Source organism: Pinus tabuliformis, chromosome 6 (genome assembly GCF_031772625.1).
Source record: "Pinus tabuliformis cultivar Carrire ecotype Pingquan chromosome 6, CPIR1, whole genome shotgun sequence".
Taxonomy (NCBI): Eukaryota; Viridiplantae; Streptophyta; class Pinopsida; order Pinales; family Pinaceae; genus Pinus; species Pinus tabuliformis.
The window spans coordinates 121464068-121483666 of NC_142292.1; the positions used below are offsets into that span (position 1 = coordinate 121464068).

Below are 19599 nucleotides of genomic sequence, written 5' to 3' on the forward strand. Positions count from 1 at the left end.
TGTACCTCTCACTAGTCCCAGACCAGTACTGCACTGACACGAAGTCAGTCTCAGAGTATGTACCACTGGTTCCAGACTAGTCTCAACCGACCCGAAGTCAGCGTCATAGTATGGTACAACTCCTACCACTGGTCCCAGATCAATGGAGGTCATCCTAGCGTAGGGAGTATGGTAGATACAACGATGCGTCCATCGGTACTACTATGGTCCCTAACTTCATTTCCCTGCTCATTGATCAGATGAGAGGTACTTCCCATGAGTCCCAAACTGCATGGGTAGGATGCCTCGACAGGAGAACTAATCAATCCTGTCCTCACAGGAGAACACATCAATCATGCTACAATCGCCATGGAGAACACATCAATCCAAGCCTCATAGGAGAACACATCAATCCTGCTACAATCGCCATGGAGAACACATCAATCCAGGCCTCACAGGAGAACACATCAATCCTGCTACAATCGCCATGGAGAACACATCAATCCAGGCCTCACAGGAGAACTAATCATCTTGCTACACAGGAGAGCGAATCATCTTGTTCCACAAGAAAGCGAATCATTTTGTCCCACAAGGGAGCAAATCATCTTGTTCTAGTGCGCACCACTAGGAGAGGGTGAGTCACCCTGTGGTCATATGTTGCTCCAGTAAAAACCGCAAGCCCCCCAGAGCTCCCAGAGCTCAATGTATGCAACATGCAAGACCCTTTTACAAAGGTCTCTCGACGACTCCAAGTCGTTCGGGAAAATCACAAATTTGATCTTTCCCCCGGGGCTTTAGCGACCTGTACATCATCTCAGTGCGATGGAGCCTCCTTGCTCATCGACTTTCCATATCCCAGATAAGGTAGTATCTGATTTTTGTCTGCTGGAGCAATTGTCGAATACGGGATTCCTCAATAATCGAATCCCACCTCTAGTTGTCACAGAGAAAAACAGCTCACTTAAGAGCTTCCGCAACCATGCAGCTTCATAAGAGATCATCCATGTATTTGGTCTTGGCGGTGCTTATAGCGACCGACTTCTGCTTCCTGCATCAAAGCGGAATCCAAAGAGAACCAGCACTGAAAAGTGTTGTAGTGATCCTCCACACTGCCTGCCCATTCAACATTCGAATAATAATGCAATTTCATCTTTCCGGCAGTGTATCTCAATCCATGAGAGATTGTGCCCTGAAGATATCTCAAAAGATTCTTGGCACCAATCCAATGAGGCTCAACCAAATATGAGCTCACCATGCTAACTGCAAAACATATGTCCGGACGGAGGTTCACCAAGAACATCAATGTGAATGAGTTTATGAAACTCAGAGGCATTCCCAAATCAAGTCCGTCATATAACCTCTGAAAGTTAAGATCTTCGAGGTAGTCACAGGCTAGCAGTTTATCTTTCCACATTCGGAATCCAACTCCCTCTGTCTTCTACAAATGAGAGGGTCTGCACCTATCAGACATAGGTGTTAGTATGAAAGGTCTGTCATCCACAACCTTCGGATGGTTTGGATATATTTCACTCCTAGTGAATCTCAGCTTCATCAGACAGCTGTTGATCCTTTCATACTATGCTCGGGGTGTCTTGCTTCAAGCCATAGAGGGCTTTCTTCCACCTGTATACATGAGATTCCTGTTCATGAATCTCAAACTCCACAGGTTGTTCCAAACCTGTGGACCTGCTACATGAGGGGGAATGGTCCCCTTGTAAGATTTTCCTTCGATACATCTCAGACATGTACCTTCATGCTCTTTTTGAATTCAGGCATCTCTGTCACCATCTAACTCACAGACCTCCGGTGCTGTGTCAATGGACATGGTCCCCGGTGGACTTCCTGCAACTTGATACAACCCTGAACTCAAAAACATCTTTCAAAATTTAATTTTCAAACACGTACCTTTCCATTGACGAATGCCACCATAAAACCTTTGACTTCCATTCCTTTTTCAGGATAGGTGGCATTGGCTTCAAGTGTAATCCCACGATTGTTTCCATCTCTATCAAATTAGAGAGTGCACCCTTCTATCCGATGAAGTGCCTTGAAGCACTGGGTTCTTTGCTTCCTTGAAGAGTCAACTATGTCTTTGATGACCTGCATCTCTGTCATTCGGACACTCCTTCGCATAAAGGCCGAACTCATAACCAAGACATCTACCTTTCCTTCCACCCTTAGATCCGAACTTCCCAATGAAGTGATCTTTAGGTATGCCATCAGAAGTTCTACTACGTCATTCTGATAATATGCTCTGCTTCGACTTCACCCTAAGTGAATTGTGAAGAACCCATTGATCCTTTTGTCTTGTCCCAACTGTCTTTGGTGATTGTTGTTTCACTCTTGCTTGGGCATTGTCTTCACCTCAACTCTAATACCATGTTAATTTTAGGTATGTTCTATGCTAGAGCAATTTATTTAATTTCTTTTCCATATTAGCAATCACATCAGCATAAAGTAAACTGCAGATAGAACATAAATATAAATTGCAGAAGACAAGCCAAGACAAGAGGACACAAGATGTGGCGCAAGCCAGGGACAAACCCCACAATGTGTGGGGAAACCCTTGATCAATTCTTCTTTTATGTTTTTCAAAGTTCAACAGAGAAAGAGAGAGAGAGATAGTACATTTACAACAGAAGTCAACACTTTGACTTGTCTAGATCTAGCATAGATCATTTTGTATAACGATGAGATCAGTTGAAGACATTTTGTTTCAACTCAATCTCCAAGGTGACTCCACCTATCATCGTTCTGCATCTTGTCCATTTGTTGCAACTTACCATGTAGCACCATCATGCAGCATCATGCATCATCACGCTGCTCATGATCTCATAGGCTGCCCATACATCATGCTGTCCATGATCTACATCATACTACCCATATATATATATATATATATTCATCATGTTGCCCATATATCTCATGATGCTGTCCATGTTCATCATACTGCCCATTATCATGCTGCCCTTTAACATGCTGCCCTTTATTAATGTGCATCATTCTTTAGTTCATATACATATCAGCCTTAGCTGCTTGCTATGGCTTACAGCCTAGCAAAGCAGCTAGGCTATAGTTCCATGTCACTGCTGTACAAGATGTTTGTACTGCCACTGAGATTTTACCGAGATATCTCAGGACTGTTGTGTATAACACAGTCCCTTCGTCCGAGATTTTCATCTTCTAATCACTGTTATATTATGTTGTCCAACATGCTTAAACTGCTACAGAAGAACCACTGAGATCAGGTGTCAAGACTGCTATAGACAGCCTTGGATTTGCCACGCTGTCACCTACAGCTACGTGCCATTAACATGGATCCTTCACGTTGTAACTGCTTGGCAATGGCTAGGTCCAACCTTCTAACTGTTCCATCAATCTGTGATCTGCGGATTATAATAATCTGAGTTGTAGTCTATAATGTGATCTATCACCCTTGAATGCAGGTCTGTTGTACCTGAGTTTAGATCACTGCATATACGAATACCTTATCTTTTGACTGCGGCTACCACACCTGAAATTTTTGAGAGGAAGTATGCGAAATTCTTATCTTCTTAACTGCGTGAACATGTCTTCTTTTACTGCATGAACAACTCTCCTTTTGGCTGCATTTTACATGTCTTCCCTGATCTGCGTATATGTCTCTTTTATGACTGAGTTGGATAAGGTGTCCATGTTGTGCGTATTACATCGTATGGAAACCTGTGTGAATAGTTCTCCTTTTTGGCTGCGTTTTGCTTCCCTGATCTGCGTATTGTCTACGTGTATATATATTGCATTTCCTGAGTGTGAAAGTTGTGCGTTGATATCTATATTGACTACATATATATATACATATGCAATTACTGTATCATTGCATATACAGATCTTGCTGCGTTGTATTGTCTGCCATGCGTATATATATCCTTATGTATGCGTAGTGTATAATGGTCTCCTCATGAACAGCATTATGACTGCGGCTCTTCCACAACGACAATGCGGATAGAATGTTTTCCTTTCGCTGCATATGAGACCTCTTTTACAGCAGCCAGATTTCTGTGGCTAGGGTTTACTGCAGCCAGATCTCTGTGGCTAGGGTTTACTACGGCCAGATCTCTGCGGCTGGGGCAACGTACAGCAGCTAGGGCATTACTTGAAGACCAACGTAGCACACATGGTGTCTCTCTCCTTCACCAAAAACCCAGATGTGGAGAGGAGGAGACTACACATGAAGAGGTGTGTTGCAAATGACATCAAATCCTCTTCTATTTATGCCAAAATGTATAGGTTGAATAGACATGATGTTTGGGCTTCTTGAGCCTACATAAGTTGCTGGTCGGCTAGATAATAAATCCATAATCAAAATAAATTCATATCTCCATAAATACTTATTGGAATCGGATGATCTTTGGATCAATCTTACATCTCTCGACGAGAGGCATCCAATAAAAATATCAGCTGCCATAAATAAGCTGACTCACATGGAGTTTGGCCCTAGTTGCCAATTTAACACAATGGTAGTGCTATGGGTAGCATGATGAGGGAGAACTATAGTGCAAATGCAGTGTTGGGCGGAAGGACCAGCAGTAGCACGGACAAAGAGTGAGTTGTCGTACAGATGTAACAGTGGAAGTGGTACGGCCATGGGCAACAATACAGGATGCAGCAATGTAGAGGATGTTGGGCAAGAAGGCCTAGCATCAACACAGGTACCGGTGCCGTATAATCAGGGTGATCCTCAGTGGTGAAGTATTACTAGAGCACATTCCTCGTTAAGAGGGAGTGTTGATTTTGGGTAGCAGTAGATGTGCTCTAGCGATGAAAATTGGTGGAAAGGCTAAAGCACAAGAGATCTCCAAGGCCCGAAAATGGTTTAGGGAAATTCTACCCGGTGAAAGAGATATTAAAATAATAATATTTTTAATGAGTTCCTAAGTCTAAACTAAGGAAAATAAAATATTAATGCGTTTTAATATAAAACTGGGTTAGAAGGGTTCTAAATGACATGGATCAAGCCAAATCTAATCTTAGTTGTTGATTAAAGATGTAATCTCGGTCGTTGAAAACTCAACAAAAAAAGTATAAGAGGAGGCTTGAGGGTTAGTTAGAGATACACAAGAGTGATCAGTCAGTTCAATTTTCTAGAGAGGGGTTTGCTAAGGGAAATCGAACCATTCATCAGAGTTGCAGCGAGGGGTGCAATGAATATGAGGCAAAGGGGCAAAGATAGTGTCAGAAGGCCAGCGCAGAGGCAAAGAGGTAGACGCAGAGCTAGAGGGAGCCATGCAGAGGCTAGCAGTGACTGCGAAGAGGCGAGAAGGGCTTGCGTCACCCACACAGAGGCTGCAGAAGTGACGCAGAGGGCCAGAGAGGTTGAGCAATGCCTCAAAGGGCTGACACAGAGGGTTTCAGGCTGACGCAGAGGCAAGGAGGGCTAACACAGTGCTTCAGATTGTGCTGGAGAAGGTTTCGTGGGGCAAACTTTCAGAATATCTGCTTCCGAAGGGAGGTATTACTGCCAGATTATTTATCTCTGTCGGGTGAGCTAGTTCGGCACCTAGTGTACTCAAGAAAATTTGCTTAATAATAAAACCTTCAAAACAGTTGCACTACTTTTCCCAAGTTGGGTTTTTCGGAGGACGATTGTCCAAAAATAACTATGTACCTTGTGTGTTTGTCTATTTATTTCAGTTGTTGATCTGTATGTTTGAGATTGTATTGTGTTTATTTCATTTCATTACTGTAAAATACTGAAATATGCTTAAAAAAAAATGGAAATAAACTAGCTAGGGCGATGGTAGCTTATCTCTGAGAAGAGATGATGCGGCTACATGCCTCTGAACTATGTTAAAATGAAGCTCGAAGGCCTATTTATTATTGAGAAACAATGGAGAACCCTAAACATCCAAAAACCTAACCCTAGAAGATGAAACGCCAAACTGTGGGCCCCGTTTGGGTAAATTGGTACATCAACTTCCCGGGATGGTAACTTTGGCATATGATCTATGTTTGACACGCACAATATCTCGTTAGAAAGATCTATCTGAGAACTACAACTTTTCCTAGTTTTCCCAAAAAACCTCGTTTAGGGCCTCAAAATGGCTTCGGGAGTTCAGGACCCGAAAAACTGCTAAAAATAGTAAATTGTGCTACAATTAAGGAAACTGCAAAGCTGAAAGAAACAATGGTGGGGGTCCAAGTGGACTTGGCGGGTGGCCACCAATATCCACCTAGATCATTCCTCCCCCCTTACGAAGCAATGGTCCCCATGGCGTTGAGTTCCTCCATGAGATGAGGAAACTTTTGCTGAACTTGGTCTCTGGTAAGCCACTTGCCCTGGTGAAGGAGTTGGCCTGCTTTGACAATTCGATACAGTTGGATATTCTGTTGGCGAGTATGCTTGATTTGTGTGTCCATGATCCAATCAGTTGCAACTTGTTCCATGCAATCTAGATTTAACTTTGTGGGTGTGAGTTGTTCTGCAATGTCGGATGTGTCTAGTAATGGTGGAAAGTATGGCCGAAGGCGGTCCACATTGAACACTGGGTGCAGGCCAAGGAATGGGGAAATGCTAAGCTCAAATGCATTGTCTCCCACAGCCTTGGTAATGGTGTAATGACCATATCGGAGTGGTCTGAGTTTCCGATAGGCTCCGGTAAGGCGTTCATTTTGCAAATGCAACCAGATTTTGTCGCCCACCTGAAACTTGTGTGGCACCCAATGTTGATCATGTCGTTGCTTGTACTTGGCATTTGATTTCTCTAGAATGTCGTGGACCTGCTCGCAAATATGTTGGATGTGATCAACGAAGTTGTTTGCCTTATCTGTTTCGAACTGGACATGAGCCAAATCTGCGCGAGTAGCTGCAACTGGCATGGCCACATCAATGGGACATAGTGGTTGGAATCCCAAGCGCACCTGAAAAGGGTTGTGGCCAATCGAGCTGTGGAGAGCCTGGTTGTAGCTGTGTTGAACATAGGGGAGGCTCTCGTCCCATGTGCGTGGATGCTTTGAGTTGTACATGCGCAGAATGTGTACGACCATCTTGTTCACAACCTTTGTCTGGCCATTAGTTTGAGGATGTTGTGGACTTAGTGAGTTTGGTGTCCAGCATCGACCAGAGACTAGACCAAATGTACTCAGGAACTTGTTGTCCCGATTTGAGATGATAGACTATGGGATCCCAAAGTGTACCCACACTCGTTCAAAGAAGAGTTTAGCAGTGACTTTTGTTGTGATATTCTTCTTGCAGGCCGCCATAATGTCCATCTTCAAGAACTTGTCGATAACCACAAAAAAATAGTCGTTTCCATGCTTAGTAGAAGGAAGGCCCAACATGTAATCCATGGAAATGGATTCCCAAGGTCGACTGGGGGTAGGCAACGAGGTATAGAGGCCTTACTTCTTGATGGTCGGTTTAACAATGGTGCAGGGAATGCATGATTTGATGTACTTCCCGACATCCTGTTGAAGATTCGGCCAATAGAAATACTTCTGCAATATTGGCACCATTTTCTCGACCCCAAAATGCCCAGCAACCCGACTGTAATGTGCTTCCCAAATCATCTTTGCACGCTCGCTTGAAGGAACACAAAGATGACCCAGGTGGCATAACAGGACATCTTGGAGGTGAAAATCTGGAACATGCTGACCCTCCAAGAGTGTCTGGTATGTGTGGTTGAATTCTGGGTCGCTTTTGTAGAGAAGTGGCCAATCGGAAGTCTCTCGTGCCCACAAGAGTTTAGCACGGTGGTTAACGCCATGATTAGTGGTCAAATAAGGCAATCTGCAACATTATTGGTGTTGCCCTTCTTATACTTGATATTCAAATGGAACTGTTGTAGGTATGCGGACCACTTTTGATGGCAATCATTCTGCAGTTTCCCTTGGGTCTGTATGAACTTCAAGGGTCGATGGTCTGTGTGGATGACCGTTTCCTTCCCCAAAATGTAATGCTTCCATTGTTTGCAAGCCTGCACAATGGAATACATCTCTTTGTCATAAGTGGGATACTTTCAGACTGTGTCTAAAAGTGTCTCACTGTGATATGCCACTGGATGCTCGTGTTGAGTAAGGACTGCCCTAATAGCATAGTCAGAGGCATCTGTCTCGACCTCAAATGGTTGTTGCAAGTCTGGTAATGCAAGCACTGGAGCCGAGCAGAGGCGATAGTTCAACTCTGTGAATGCCTTCTGTTGAGATTCAGACCAAAAGAATTTTGCTTGCGCTCCTCCCTTGGTGACTTGACTCAAAGGCCAAGTGATATGAGAAAAACCCAACATGAACCTGCGGTAGAAGTTGGCAAGGCCTAGAAAGTTGTAGAGCTCTGTCAAAGTGGTTGGAGATGGTCAATCCCGAATGACTTGGATTTTGGCTGGATCCACATGCACCCCCCCGTTCATCAACAATATGTCCCAAATATTGAACCTTGGTCATGCTAAAAGTGCATTTCTCCAAATTGGCACATAACTTGTGTTGCCGCAATGTTTGGAGAACCTGTCGGATGTGGTGGAGGTGCTCTTCCCAACTTTAGCTGAAGATCAAGATGTCATCCAAGTATACCACTACAAATGAGTTGGTGAATGGCCACAAGATGTCATCCATTAGCCTCATGAAGGTTGCAGGGGCATTTGTCAATACGAAAGGCGTAAGCAACCATTCGACAAGGCCCTCCTTGGCTTTGAAGGCAGTCTTCCACACATCGGAGGGTTCGATTGGTACCTGGTTATATCCTGACTTCAAATCGATCTTGCTGAAATATTTTGCCCCCTTCAGTTGGTCCAGGAGGTCATCAATCTGTGGGATTGGGTACCTATTAGGGACAGTGAACTTGTTCAGCGCCCGATAGTCAATACAGAGTCTCCAAGTCCCATCCTTCTTCTGTACCAACACGATTGGGCTCCCAAAAGGCAATGAACTCGGACGAATGTGACCTTTCTGCACCAGCTCTTGAATCTGCCTCTTGATTTCATCGTTCTCCGGCACGGAACGCCGATAGATTGGATTGGGAAGTGGCGCACCTGGGGTCAGATCGATGGAGTGCTTGACCTGACAATGCAGAGGAACCCTTGCAAGGGAGATGAAGATGTCCTCATACTCCTCCACGACCTTGTCCATCTGTAGTTGTCGTGCGGAGCGGCCCTATCTGGAGGTCGTGACCACCGTCTTCTTCTTTCCTTGAGGGCGTATCATCAGGAAAAAAAATTCCCGGTTTTGGAAATGAGATTACTGCATTGTTTTGCAATAACCAAAGAGATGGCGGTAGGCGGTGCTACCTCCGGTATCATGTACAACTTATTTCCCAAAATAACAATAACAGCACGGGACCTTGATTCATACACAGCTTGTTGCTTCCACAAGTATGGTTGTCCTAATAATACATCAAAAACATCAAGGGGAGCAACGTCACACAATATCTCATCCGTGAAGGGTTTGAAATCATATGAAAGGCAACACTGCTGGCTTATGCGAAGATCCTGTCCTTGGTGAAGCCACCTGATGGTGTACAGTTGTGGATGTGCTATGGTCGGTAAGCCCAGCCGCTTCACGACCTCTGCCAAAATGAGGTTCTTTTGGCTCCTGCTGTTGACAATGAACTGTAGCGGGGAGCCCCTTACCCACATCTGGGAGTGGAAGAGATGCTCCTCCTTCTCTGGATCTCCGGGTTCCTCCTTCTGGATCTTCGTGGTGGCAATGATGGCATTGGGCTCCGCATCGATAACTTGCTTCCCTTTGTGTCGGGTTCTGACTCAGAGTCAGAACATGCATTTGATTCTGAAACCCTTAGCTCGGCCACCAGTGACAGCTTGGCCCGACACTCACTTGTGTTGTGAGTGGAGCTCTTATGGAACTCACACCACTTTCCCGTGTTCATTTTCGACTTCGCGGCGATGTTCTTTTCTTGCAGCTTTGATGGGTTGTCTTGGGCCACCCCGCCTTGGCTTTGTCCTTTATTCTGTGGTTTGGGGGCACCTTTCCCTTGCTTCGGATTCACAGATCCAAAGTCTCGCTTCTTCTGTTTAAACTTTTGCTCGATCTTGACGGCATATCAGTATGTCGTGCCGAGCAAGGAGATGTTAAGGAATTCTATTTCTTCCTGGATGTACTTGTGCAAGCAGCCGTGGTATTTGAGTACCAAATGCTGCTCTGAATCCTTGATACCCAACTTTGTGCGAAGGGTATGGAAAATATTGATAAACTTTGGCACGTCTTGGTCCCTTCCCTACCGCAGCATGGTCCACTTTATGTATTGATCCTCATAGCTTCCGACAGGGTAGTACTGCTCCTTGATGGCAGTCCGGAATGAATCCCAAGTGGGTGCGGCTAAAAACAGTGAGGTCGTACTTTCATCTTTCTGCTCGCAGTAGGTTTCCCACCAATCCTTGACGTGGGAGGCAGCTTTGAGAAGAGCGAAAGTAATCTTTTCCTGGCCGAAAAAATTATGAACAGAAAAATACCCTTCTAGCAGATTTAACCATTTATCTACGGCGTCTGCGTCTATCCGACCCTCAAATATGGGAATGTCAAAGTTAACTTGTGCCTTAAAGGGTGTGGCGCTTCCAGAGTAGCCGCTAGAAGAAGATGTGTCTCCCCTGAGTAGCCGCTGAAGGATCTGGGCAAAGTTGTCCATCATCGCGTTCCTTTGTCACTCGAGGACCTCTTTGAGTAAGATTTGGATAGGATCTCCTGCCCCCTCGTCTTTCTTTTCATCTGCAATGGGAGGCCGTCGAGATTTGCGAGGTTGGTCTTGCAAAGGTTCGACCAGTTCAAACCCTAACTCCTTATATCCTGACCTCGTTGGGGAAATGCAAGGAAAGATAGAGAAAGAGAAAACCGCTCTAATACCACTGATCTGGATTTAAACAGGAACGCAACAAATTACAGAGATAACCAAAAAGACAGAGATGCAGTGGAAATAATACTTCATTTCATTATTGTAAAATACTGAAATATGCTTACAAACAAAAATGTAAATAAACCAGCTAAGGCGATGGTAGCTTATCTCTGAGAAGAGATGTTGTGGCTACATGTCTCTAAACTGTGTTACAATGAGGCTCGAAGGCCTATTTATTGTTGAGAAACAATGGAGAACCCTAAACATCCAAAAACCTAACCCTAGAAGATGAAACGCCATCAACTGGAAATTGTTTTCCTAATTGTTAATTTATTTAACAGATTATTTGTAGTTTGCTATGACAAATACCAAATAATTCACACTGTGATTTTCACAAATAAAAATTGCGGAAGAAATAAGGTTGGAAACTGAGAAAATCTAGCACACACAAATTTTACGCAATTATTTTTGGACAAATGTCTCTGAAAAACCCAACTTGGGAAAACTGGTGCAGCCGCTGAGGGTTTTATTATTATGCAATAATGAAATTCTTAGTACAATCTATGGATGCCCAACTAGCAATCCAAACAGAAAGAAAATATGGCCAAAATTATGTAAGGGAGTTACCCTTCCTCCACAAGCAACCCTGGCACAACTTTCCTTCAGAAAACTCGTCCTCCTGGACCCTCTGTGTCAGCCTCTACACAACGCTTGCATGGGCCCTATGGCGTCTAGCCCCTAAATTGCCTTTGATGAAGTCATTATGGTTGTCTCTTCTAAGGAAATCGCTTCTTCGGCACTCTGGAACCTCTATACGACCTTTAGAACTGAAAGTGATTTTTCCTCCAACTAAATCGAGTTGATCTTTTGAAGCAACTACGCAATCCTTTGCGCTACCTCACTAGGAATAACTCGGCCTCCTTGTTGTTACCTCTCCGGATCTAAAAAACTTCCTCCGGACCACTGTCTCTGCTTTGATCTCTGGCTCTCCGGAAACTACTGTTGCTCTCTAGAAATCTACCTGCCAAGGAAATTGAAGTGCACAAGTGTATTCTCCATCACCACATTGATCCCTTCTTATATTTCACGTTGGGACTTCGATAGCCAAGATTACATCTTAATCAGTGGCTTGAATCATCTATGGATCGATTCGTGTCAGTTTCCAAAGAATTTTCACCTTAACTTAATTAATTTTGATTAATTAACCATTTTTCATAAGTTTAGACTTAGGAAACATTAAAAAATAGGTTAATAATCTAATTAAGTCATCTCTAGGTGGAATTTCCAGAAACGATTTCGGGGTTTTGGAGATCTCATGCATTCTAGCCTATCTACCAAATTGTGTGGCTAGAACACGTCCGATGCTACATAAACTAACATTCAAGAGAAAATGAACCTATAAATGCCTCTAACCAAGAAAAGGTGAAAAATAGAAACGGTTTTGGAGCTAGGGCTTGAGATTTCTCTCAAATTAGCCACAAGAATTGCTTGAAGCTTTGAGGGCACTTAGAGAAAAGGACAGTGCAGTAGTGTACCGATTTGCACCCCAAGGAGATGTCTCTAATGCAATTTGTGTTAGGCCCTAGTTGGCCTTCTAGAGTTAGGGAAAAAAATGAGAAAAAGGTGAAAGAAATGTAGTTTTAAGGTTGACCATTAAGGATCTAGGACCAATGCTTGGCTATTGGGAAGATTGGAGTCAAAATGATTAATATTTGGGAACTTCTCTCTTTAAGGAGGCCTAAAGAAGCAGCTTCACTAATAATGGATGCAACTACATCACAACTTTAGACTTTTATACTTCGATATGCAAGATTTGACGGAGTTTCAAGGTAAAAGGTGCACAACCTACCCTAGGAAAATTCGTTCATCTTGCCAAAATGAATAACATATGCAACGAACCAAGATACAAGTGTTTCCATTAATTTTTAGGGCACAAGTAAAATCAAGACATAGCATTCCATACATTAGAGATGAAACATTATGAAATTTGCATGAAAAGAGCACTTACATGACAAAAAGAGTATATCCATCCATAAACTTACCAAAAAAAAGTTCTAAGAGAGATAGCAAAAATATTCCACACATCAAAATGCATTTAATCATCCAAATCATTCCACAAATTGCAGGATTGAAATCTTTAGAAAGATATATCCCAAATTTAAGTGATGATGAATGAGAGAGAATGCCTCTCTTATATTTATACAATCCTCTAAGGGGTTCGAATGGCCTAATTTTAGCCTAATGATGCCCCTATAATAAAATAATGTGGAAAATAAACTTGTTTTGGTGACAAGCCCACCAAATAGCTCCATAACATGAATAATTAGCCTCTCAAAAGGGCTGTAATGATAAAAAAGTAGCCAGAAGGGTCGTTAGAAGGCAAAATGAAGTCCCTCATGTGCCATAATAAATAGAAGGGATCCAATAACAGTTATGAAGGGGGTGGCCCCTTGATCTCCAAGCAAATGACCTGTGGTGCTCCCAAGTGGTTGTGGGGGCACAAAGAATATGCTCATGGATCTCCAACTGAATCAAAAACGCTTTTGCTCCATCTGTAAGGGTTGTAACAATGATGAAGACCCTCCCCTATCTCCCTAGGTGAGACAAAACCCCATTTGGGCTCTTGACCAACTGCCAAGTGTGTGGTGCAAGTGTGTAGTTGGTTGGGCAAGGTGGTCCAGGTGCATCATCATCATCGAACAAGTGGGACATGAGCAAGCAATAAGTGGTGTTGAGGATCCCATGGCAAGGCTATCTGCTCCTTGCTATAGTGGAGGCACATGACTCTCAATGCTCACTCTACAAATGCCATTAATACCCTCTGGAGGGCTTGGATCCCGTATAGGAAGTTCAAACCCCAAGATGAAGACCCACCTGCAATCCTATATAAGATCCAATGCATCTCCTCACCTTCCAGTACAACAATTCATCAATGCACTTGAGCAAATGAGCTTACAAATCACGGAACCAAGTGGGCACTTCGTAGTGGCATGCCCTTCCATAATGGCCTTCAGAATGTACAGTTGTCTCTAGGTTCAAGAGGGAGGTTAATCAAGGACCCTATTAGGTTGTTTCAACCCCTAAGGGAGTGACAGGTCCATGGTACATTTGTTAGATGGTAGGTGTCGTATGAAATAATGATGGAATGGAGTGGGGCAATAGGAAAGGGTCCAAGCCACATGCCATGGTACAAGGATAGTTGTAATGAGGGAAGCCCACACTTGGGTGTATAGATGTAGGAGGGAGCAATCATGGTACATGAGTTACCCCAACATTGGTTTTTCCACCCTTCTCCATATGCCTTTTGCCTTTTATTGACTTTCCTTTCATTTAACTGCTCGGGGCTCTAGGGAATGATGTGAATGATATAGCAGTGGATACCCCCTTAAGGTTGAGTCGTTCATCGCCCACCAGGGGTTGGGACAATCATGGGTTCCTTAATGATGCAGGGGGCTCACAAAAGGGGCCCTAGGAACTAGGGTGATAACCATAATGATAAGGGTAGAGCTCATGTTTGGCTTTTGCCCACGTGCTAAAATATGTATGTCCTAGCCATCTTTTGCATTTTATGGTACATTTCCTGTTGTAAGTGGCCAAATTATGCTTTTAACTTTCGTTTTAGCTGTGTCAACTTCTAGGGCATCATTCTAGGCCCGACCCAAGGTGTGGACAAGGGGAGGGGGAGGCTAACTCCTTGTGGAACCAATGGACAAATGTGGATCCGGATGGGAAATATGTGGAAAGGGGTTATAATGAGTAGAGAGGAAGTGATGTATGTGGTGACCACACAACCAAAATCGGGATTTCCCATGTAGTGCCACTCCTAAAGCTAATAGCCAATAAAGGAGATCCCATAGGACTAGGATACAAGGTTAACCACCAAGTTGGACAATGAGGACAAGAGTATAAACCAAGCGCATTATTTCCATTGAATTGCCCCACTAATCCTTGCCCAAAAGTGTCCATGATAAGTAAGCAAAAATACCAACTGCATCATGAAATCCATACCTTCAAGGTTGGAAGGCCCACATTCAAACATACGATCATAACAAACAGGTGAGGGTACATAATGGTTGGCTCAGGTAGCGGAGATGATGGCACATCAAGCTATCTGGTGGCTGCAAGGGGTTGCTGGCTGAAGACAATCTAGGAAAGATAATTCTCCTATGGGTGTCACCCACAGGTGGTGTGTAATAGGAACAATGAGTCCATGTATCAGAAAGTTCAGATTTTGAATAAGAACACCGCCCTGTGGTAATTGTGCCTGAGTTGGCAGTTGTTCTTGTTGACTCATCTACAAGGGTCTGGCAAAAGTTTCAAATAAAGAAAGGAAAGAAAGAGAAGCTAAGTGACTATTATAACACTTATCTTTTGTATTGTTTTAGTTTTAGAGCCAAGATGTTGTTATCTGCTCTCAAAAGACTCTAGTATTGCATATCTTGAATGCTTCAAGCATCTGCGAAATGTAATTTTGTTCCTTTTTAAGTTGCAACGAAATTACGTCTTTTTTTCCATCAATAAGAAATCACATCAACAAACATAAACACATGTGAATAGGAATTTTGACTTCTAAATATAAAACATACAAGAAGAAATGGTTACACTGACACACAGCCAACAAGAATGATGAGAAATGCACTTGCAGTAAAGGATTTCAACACCCCAAAATTTGAAAATCATGCCATGGGTGTCATTTTTTTGAATTATTTTAACAAATTTTAAAAACCCTAAATTGAAACTGAAGTCAATCCTGATTTTTTTCTGACTGAATTTGTGATTTGATTCGATTTGGTTCAACATGAGGTTCATCTTTTATGTTTGGCAAACCTGAACGAACCTAATTTTTTTTCGGGTTCACCGAATGTCAAGCTTGAGGCTTCAGGTTCAGCGAACCCTGTGAGTTAGGTTATAGACTGCATTACTTTCCATTTATAGGGTTTATCCTAAGGGCCTTGATGGAAGCCAATACTGTCTTCTGCCCTAACTTGACAAACATTTGAGAAAGGTTGTGTATAACCCAAATCATGAATAAATATAGGCATACATGACCTACACTGAACAAGTCAACAGAAACCAAAGCAAACTGTGTCAATGGGCAAATAATGCAAAAGGGAAAAAAAAAAAATACTCTCTGAAATCAGTGACAATCTATGCCCATCCAAACTACAATATTTCTATGTGCTTCATATCCACATAAATTCTACACCAAGTGGGCTTCACATTGACCATTTTACTCAACCCATATTTAGGTAATTCTTACATTTCTGAAACCTCAATCCCTACCCAGTATTTATTCCTATGACTTGAAAGCCTAGCAAGACACAGAATTTTGACACATGAGCTTCCAGAAACAGCAGAACCATTTCACATTACCAATTAGCAGTTCTATGTGCTAAACATGAAATTCCAACAGTGAAAGAATTCCATTTATTCATGACCATGGGCCTTCTGTCTAAAAGCATTATAACTATATTAACTAACACAGTAATCTCCATGCTTGTGATTACTTACATGCTTATCTGTATCACTTAGTGTTGGAAGATCAATATGAACTTGAGTGGCATGCACTGTAAACAATGAACCAACAAGAGTTGCACTGTTTTTGACACAACAAACTATATCTTGATCTTTAATCTCTGCAACCTGCAGCCAGATCAGTTAGCAGATTTTTCAATGCTGGAGCTCCATCTATGTCAAAACTAAATGTCCAAAAGTTACTCTGCTTAAATATTCACAAACAATGGCAGAAGCGCCTTAACCTCAAGCCAGACAGAAGTGGTCTCACTTCCTGTAAAGAGATATTGACCAACAAAAATGGTGTCCCCTTTCTTCACTGCCTGTAGTATAAAGAGCCAAAATTCAATTCAGTGTTAGTCCATGAGAAACATTATCTGAAACCAATAGAAACAAAATACTGCCAAAAGAATTACATACAAACATCTCCCTGCAGAAATGGCCATAAAATAAAAAGGAAACATGATCAGAATAGCTAATAGATGATATGTATCCAACCACAGGATATATTTGATTTTGCACCTATAAGATTGCAAGCCACCGTATCTTCTCAGAGAACAAGCATATTAACCATGAAAATGGACACATAAAAAATTATGTACCGAACATATACAGACACTCGAAATTCATTCTTTACATCTAAACACCCCAAGAAATCACCAAATTTTGCAACGGGTTTACATTTAATTTTTAAACACACGAAGGAAGATTAGAGAGGGAGACACAAAACAAAAAGAAAACAAAAGCCGTAAGCCCATTGCAAAAATGGGGATTTTCCACTTCCTGAATGGGTAAACCAAAAATTGAGAAATCACAATCACAAGTACAATGATTTTGTAGCACCTTGTGTTGCACAGGGATACTCTGCCAGATTCAGTTTGTCTATGATAGCAGAAGTTGTTGTTGATTAAGGGTTTTTGCTTCTTCATTGATTATTTCTAGCCAATGGTTACAAGTATCCTTTGTGGATAATGGTTGAGTTTTCCGTGGTGACCATTTGTTGATGAATACATGTAAGATGAATTGGTAAGATGTGATATGTTCTCCGGAATAAACATTATTAAGCTTTTATATTATGTGTCAGCTACTCTTTGGCTAGACAAATGTTGTAAAACTCAAACTTGTGTTGAATTTTAGGGTAGCTGCGGTCTGTAGTCCCAGCTACTCCAAGTTGGCTTACAAAAGAAATATAAAAGAAGAATTTTGAAATTAAATTTTTGAATTTAAATTACCTCCAAAAAGTCAAGTTGGCTCAAATTGTTTAAGTTGGCCCAACTGAAGGGACATGCCCATTGTTAGGACCCTATAATGTACCTTTTTGCTCATACTTTTTGCTATCACTACATTCTTTTCCTACTCACATTTAAGCCTACATTATCACATTAATCTATTTTTCCAAAGGTATAAAACATTTCTTCTCTTTGCTATATGTTTAACTTGTTTTACATGTAAATTTACATTACTTTCATACTTAGCCACTAATCGGAAATATATAGTTGCTAAAATAGTTTGAAGACTGCAGTTAATATATTGTTGCTGCTTGAAGACCACGTTGCTGAAACAGTAAACAGTACGCAAATCCCGATGCTGAAACAGTCCGTGATCTGCGATGCTGAAACAGCCTGTGATCTACGATGCTGAAACAGTCCGTGATTTACGATGCTGAAACAGTCCGTGATTTACGATGCTGAAACAGTATTTCATATACAGCAGTAACAAGAAAGGATAATTAAAGGAGTTGTTACACTGGCCGCAATAGCTGTACCTCAAAGCCAGCACCATTACAACCACTGTAATAGCATTTTGCTATGGAAGATCGGAATATCCTATTCCAACATAGAAGATTAGATCAAACTAAGAATAGGATTTGTATGTACACATGTAATCATTATATTAAGAGGATTTCTCCTCTTTAAATAGAGGAGAAATCAGCGTTAGAGGGGGACGATAGAATACGGAATTACAGAGAAGAGTGTGTTTATTCTTATTGTAACATGTTACATTTGATAGATGAATAAAAGATCACTTTTGAGTACTTCTTCTTCATTCCCGTTCATTTCTGGGGAATCTTGTGAGAAGGAGAGGGCCCACCTTCCTCACAAGATTCACCCATTAGTTTTGTAGCGTGTTAATTATTGTCTTCATTCATGCCTTGTTAAAACTCTGTTTTGTTGAAACTCTGTTATGCATTTCTTAGGCACCGTTATAACTCTGCTATTTATTGCTGAAACTCTATTTCAACTGATTGTTGCATCATTTTCATACAATTCATTCCTAGGTAATTGTTGATCATTTCGATTGGTAATTTCGTTTGTAGAATAAGTTTATGAAAGTGTGATAGTCAGAGACAGATGCTGAAGATTCCTACTTTGGGGAATAGGATCCTGTTCTCTGTTACAGCATAGTTAGTCTTTTCTTTTGCAGATTGCTGAAAGGTTCATTTTTCCTAAGTTGTTGTTTCTTAATATAATCTAGGATTCTTCTGATGATTGTTTTCCTTTGAATCTTGAATTCTACAATAGAAAGATTGCTTCTACTATAATTCAAAGTAGAGCTTCAGTGTGATTCAAAGCAAGGTGTGATTGCCTTTGAAATAAATAGACTTCCCTGGGTTGACAATTTATGTAGCAATTGATTGTTTAATTAAATAAGCAATTATAGTGACCAACATTTTGGCGCCATTGCCGAGGAAGGCAATTATAGATTTCAAAAGCATTTATGCTTTTCTTTCAGATGTACAGATTGCATGAGAGGACGCGGAGCCCCCAAGAAAACTAACCCTACAGGTGGCAGGGGCAGAGGAAGAGGAGGAGGAAGAAAGACTTTTATCGACAAGATTTTATCAAAATCTGAATTTTCTGTTCCTCAACGATCAAGCTCTCGAAAACTAAAGCCTCAACCTTCCTTCCAAGCGAACTTTGAAACAGAGAAAGAGATTTGGAGCCCTAAAACAGTTGAGAAACCAGCAAGAAACATTAAGGATCGAGCAAGTGCAGTAGGGGAACAAACAGAAGAAACCATGGAGGGGTATAATGAAGAGTTGCTCCATGAAGAACGGGTAGAAGGAGAGGTAAACGATGAAAACTCTTTTCCTACCTTAGGATTTCCCATTGGTGATCTTCCTATAGGAGCAACTTCTATGAAGAATATTCCTCTTTCAGCTTTACCTAACTTTCATGGTTTATCTTCTGAGGATCCTGATGAATTCCTTTATTGATGATGTTACCTCTTTTGATTCTGATAAAGAAGAAATAAAAAAGCACGATTCCCCTGAAGAGGTACAAACAACCTCT

At 41.8% G+C, this 19599-nt stretch overlaps 1 protein-coding gene across 1 annotated transcript in view; it reads right to left on the reverse strand.

Moving 5' to 3' along the window:
- The window catches only part of LOC149257639 (pyruvate kinase 1, cytosolic-like), a 347863-nt gene that overhangs the window by 269463 nt on the left and 58801 nt on the right, over positions 1-19599 (reverse strand). Inside the window, exons 5-6 of the mRNA XM_089381665.1 lie at positions 16552-16629; positions 16304-16435 (exon numbers count right to left, since the gene is read on the reverse strand). Of these exons, the coding sequence (XP_089237791.1) occupies positions 16304-16435; positions 16552-16629 (210 nt within the window). The remainder of the gene's footprint in view (positions 1-16303; positions 16436-16551; positions 16630-19599) is intronic.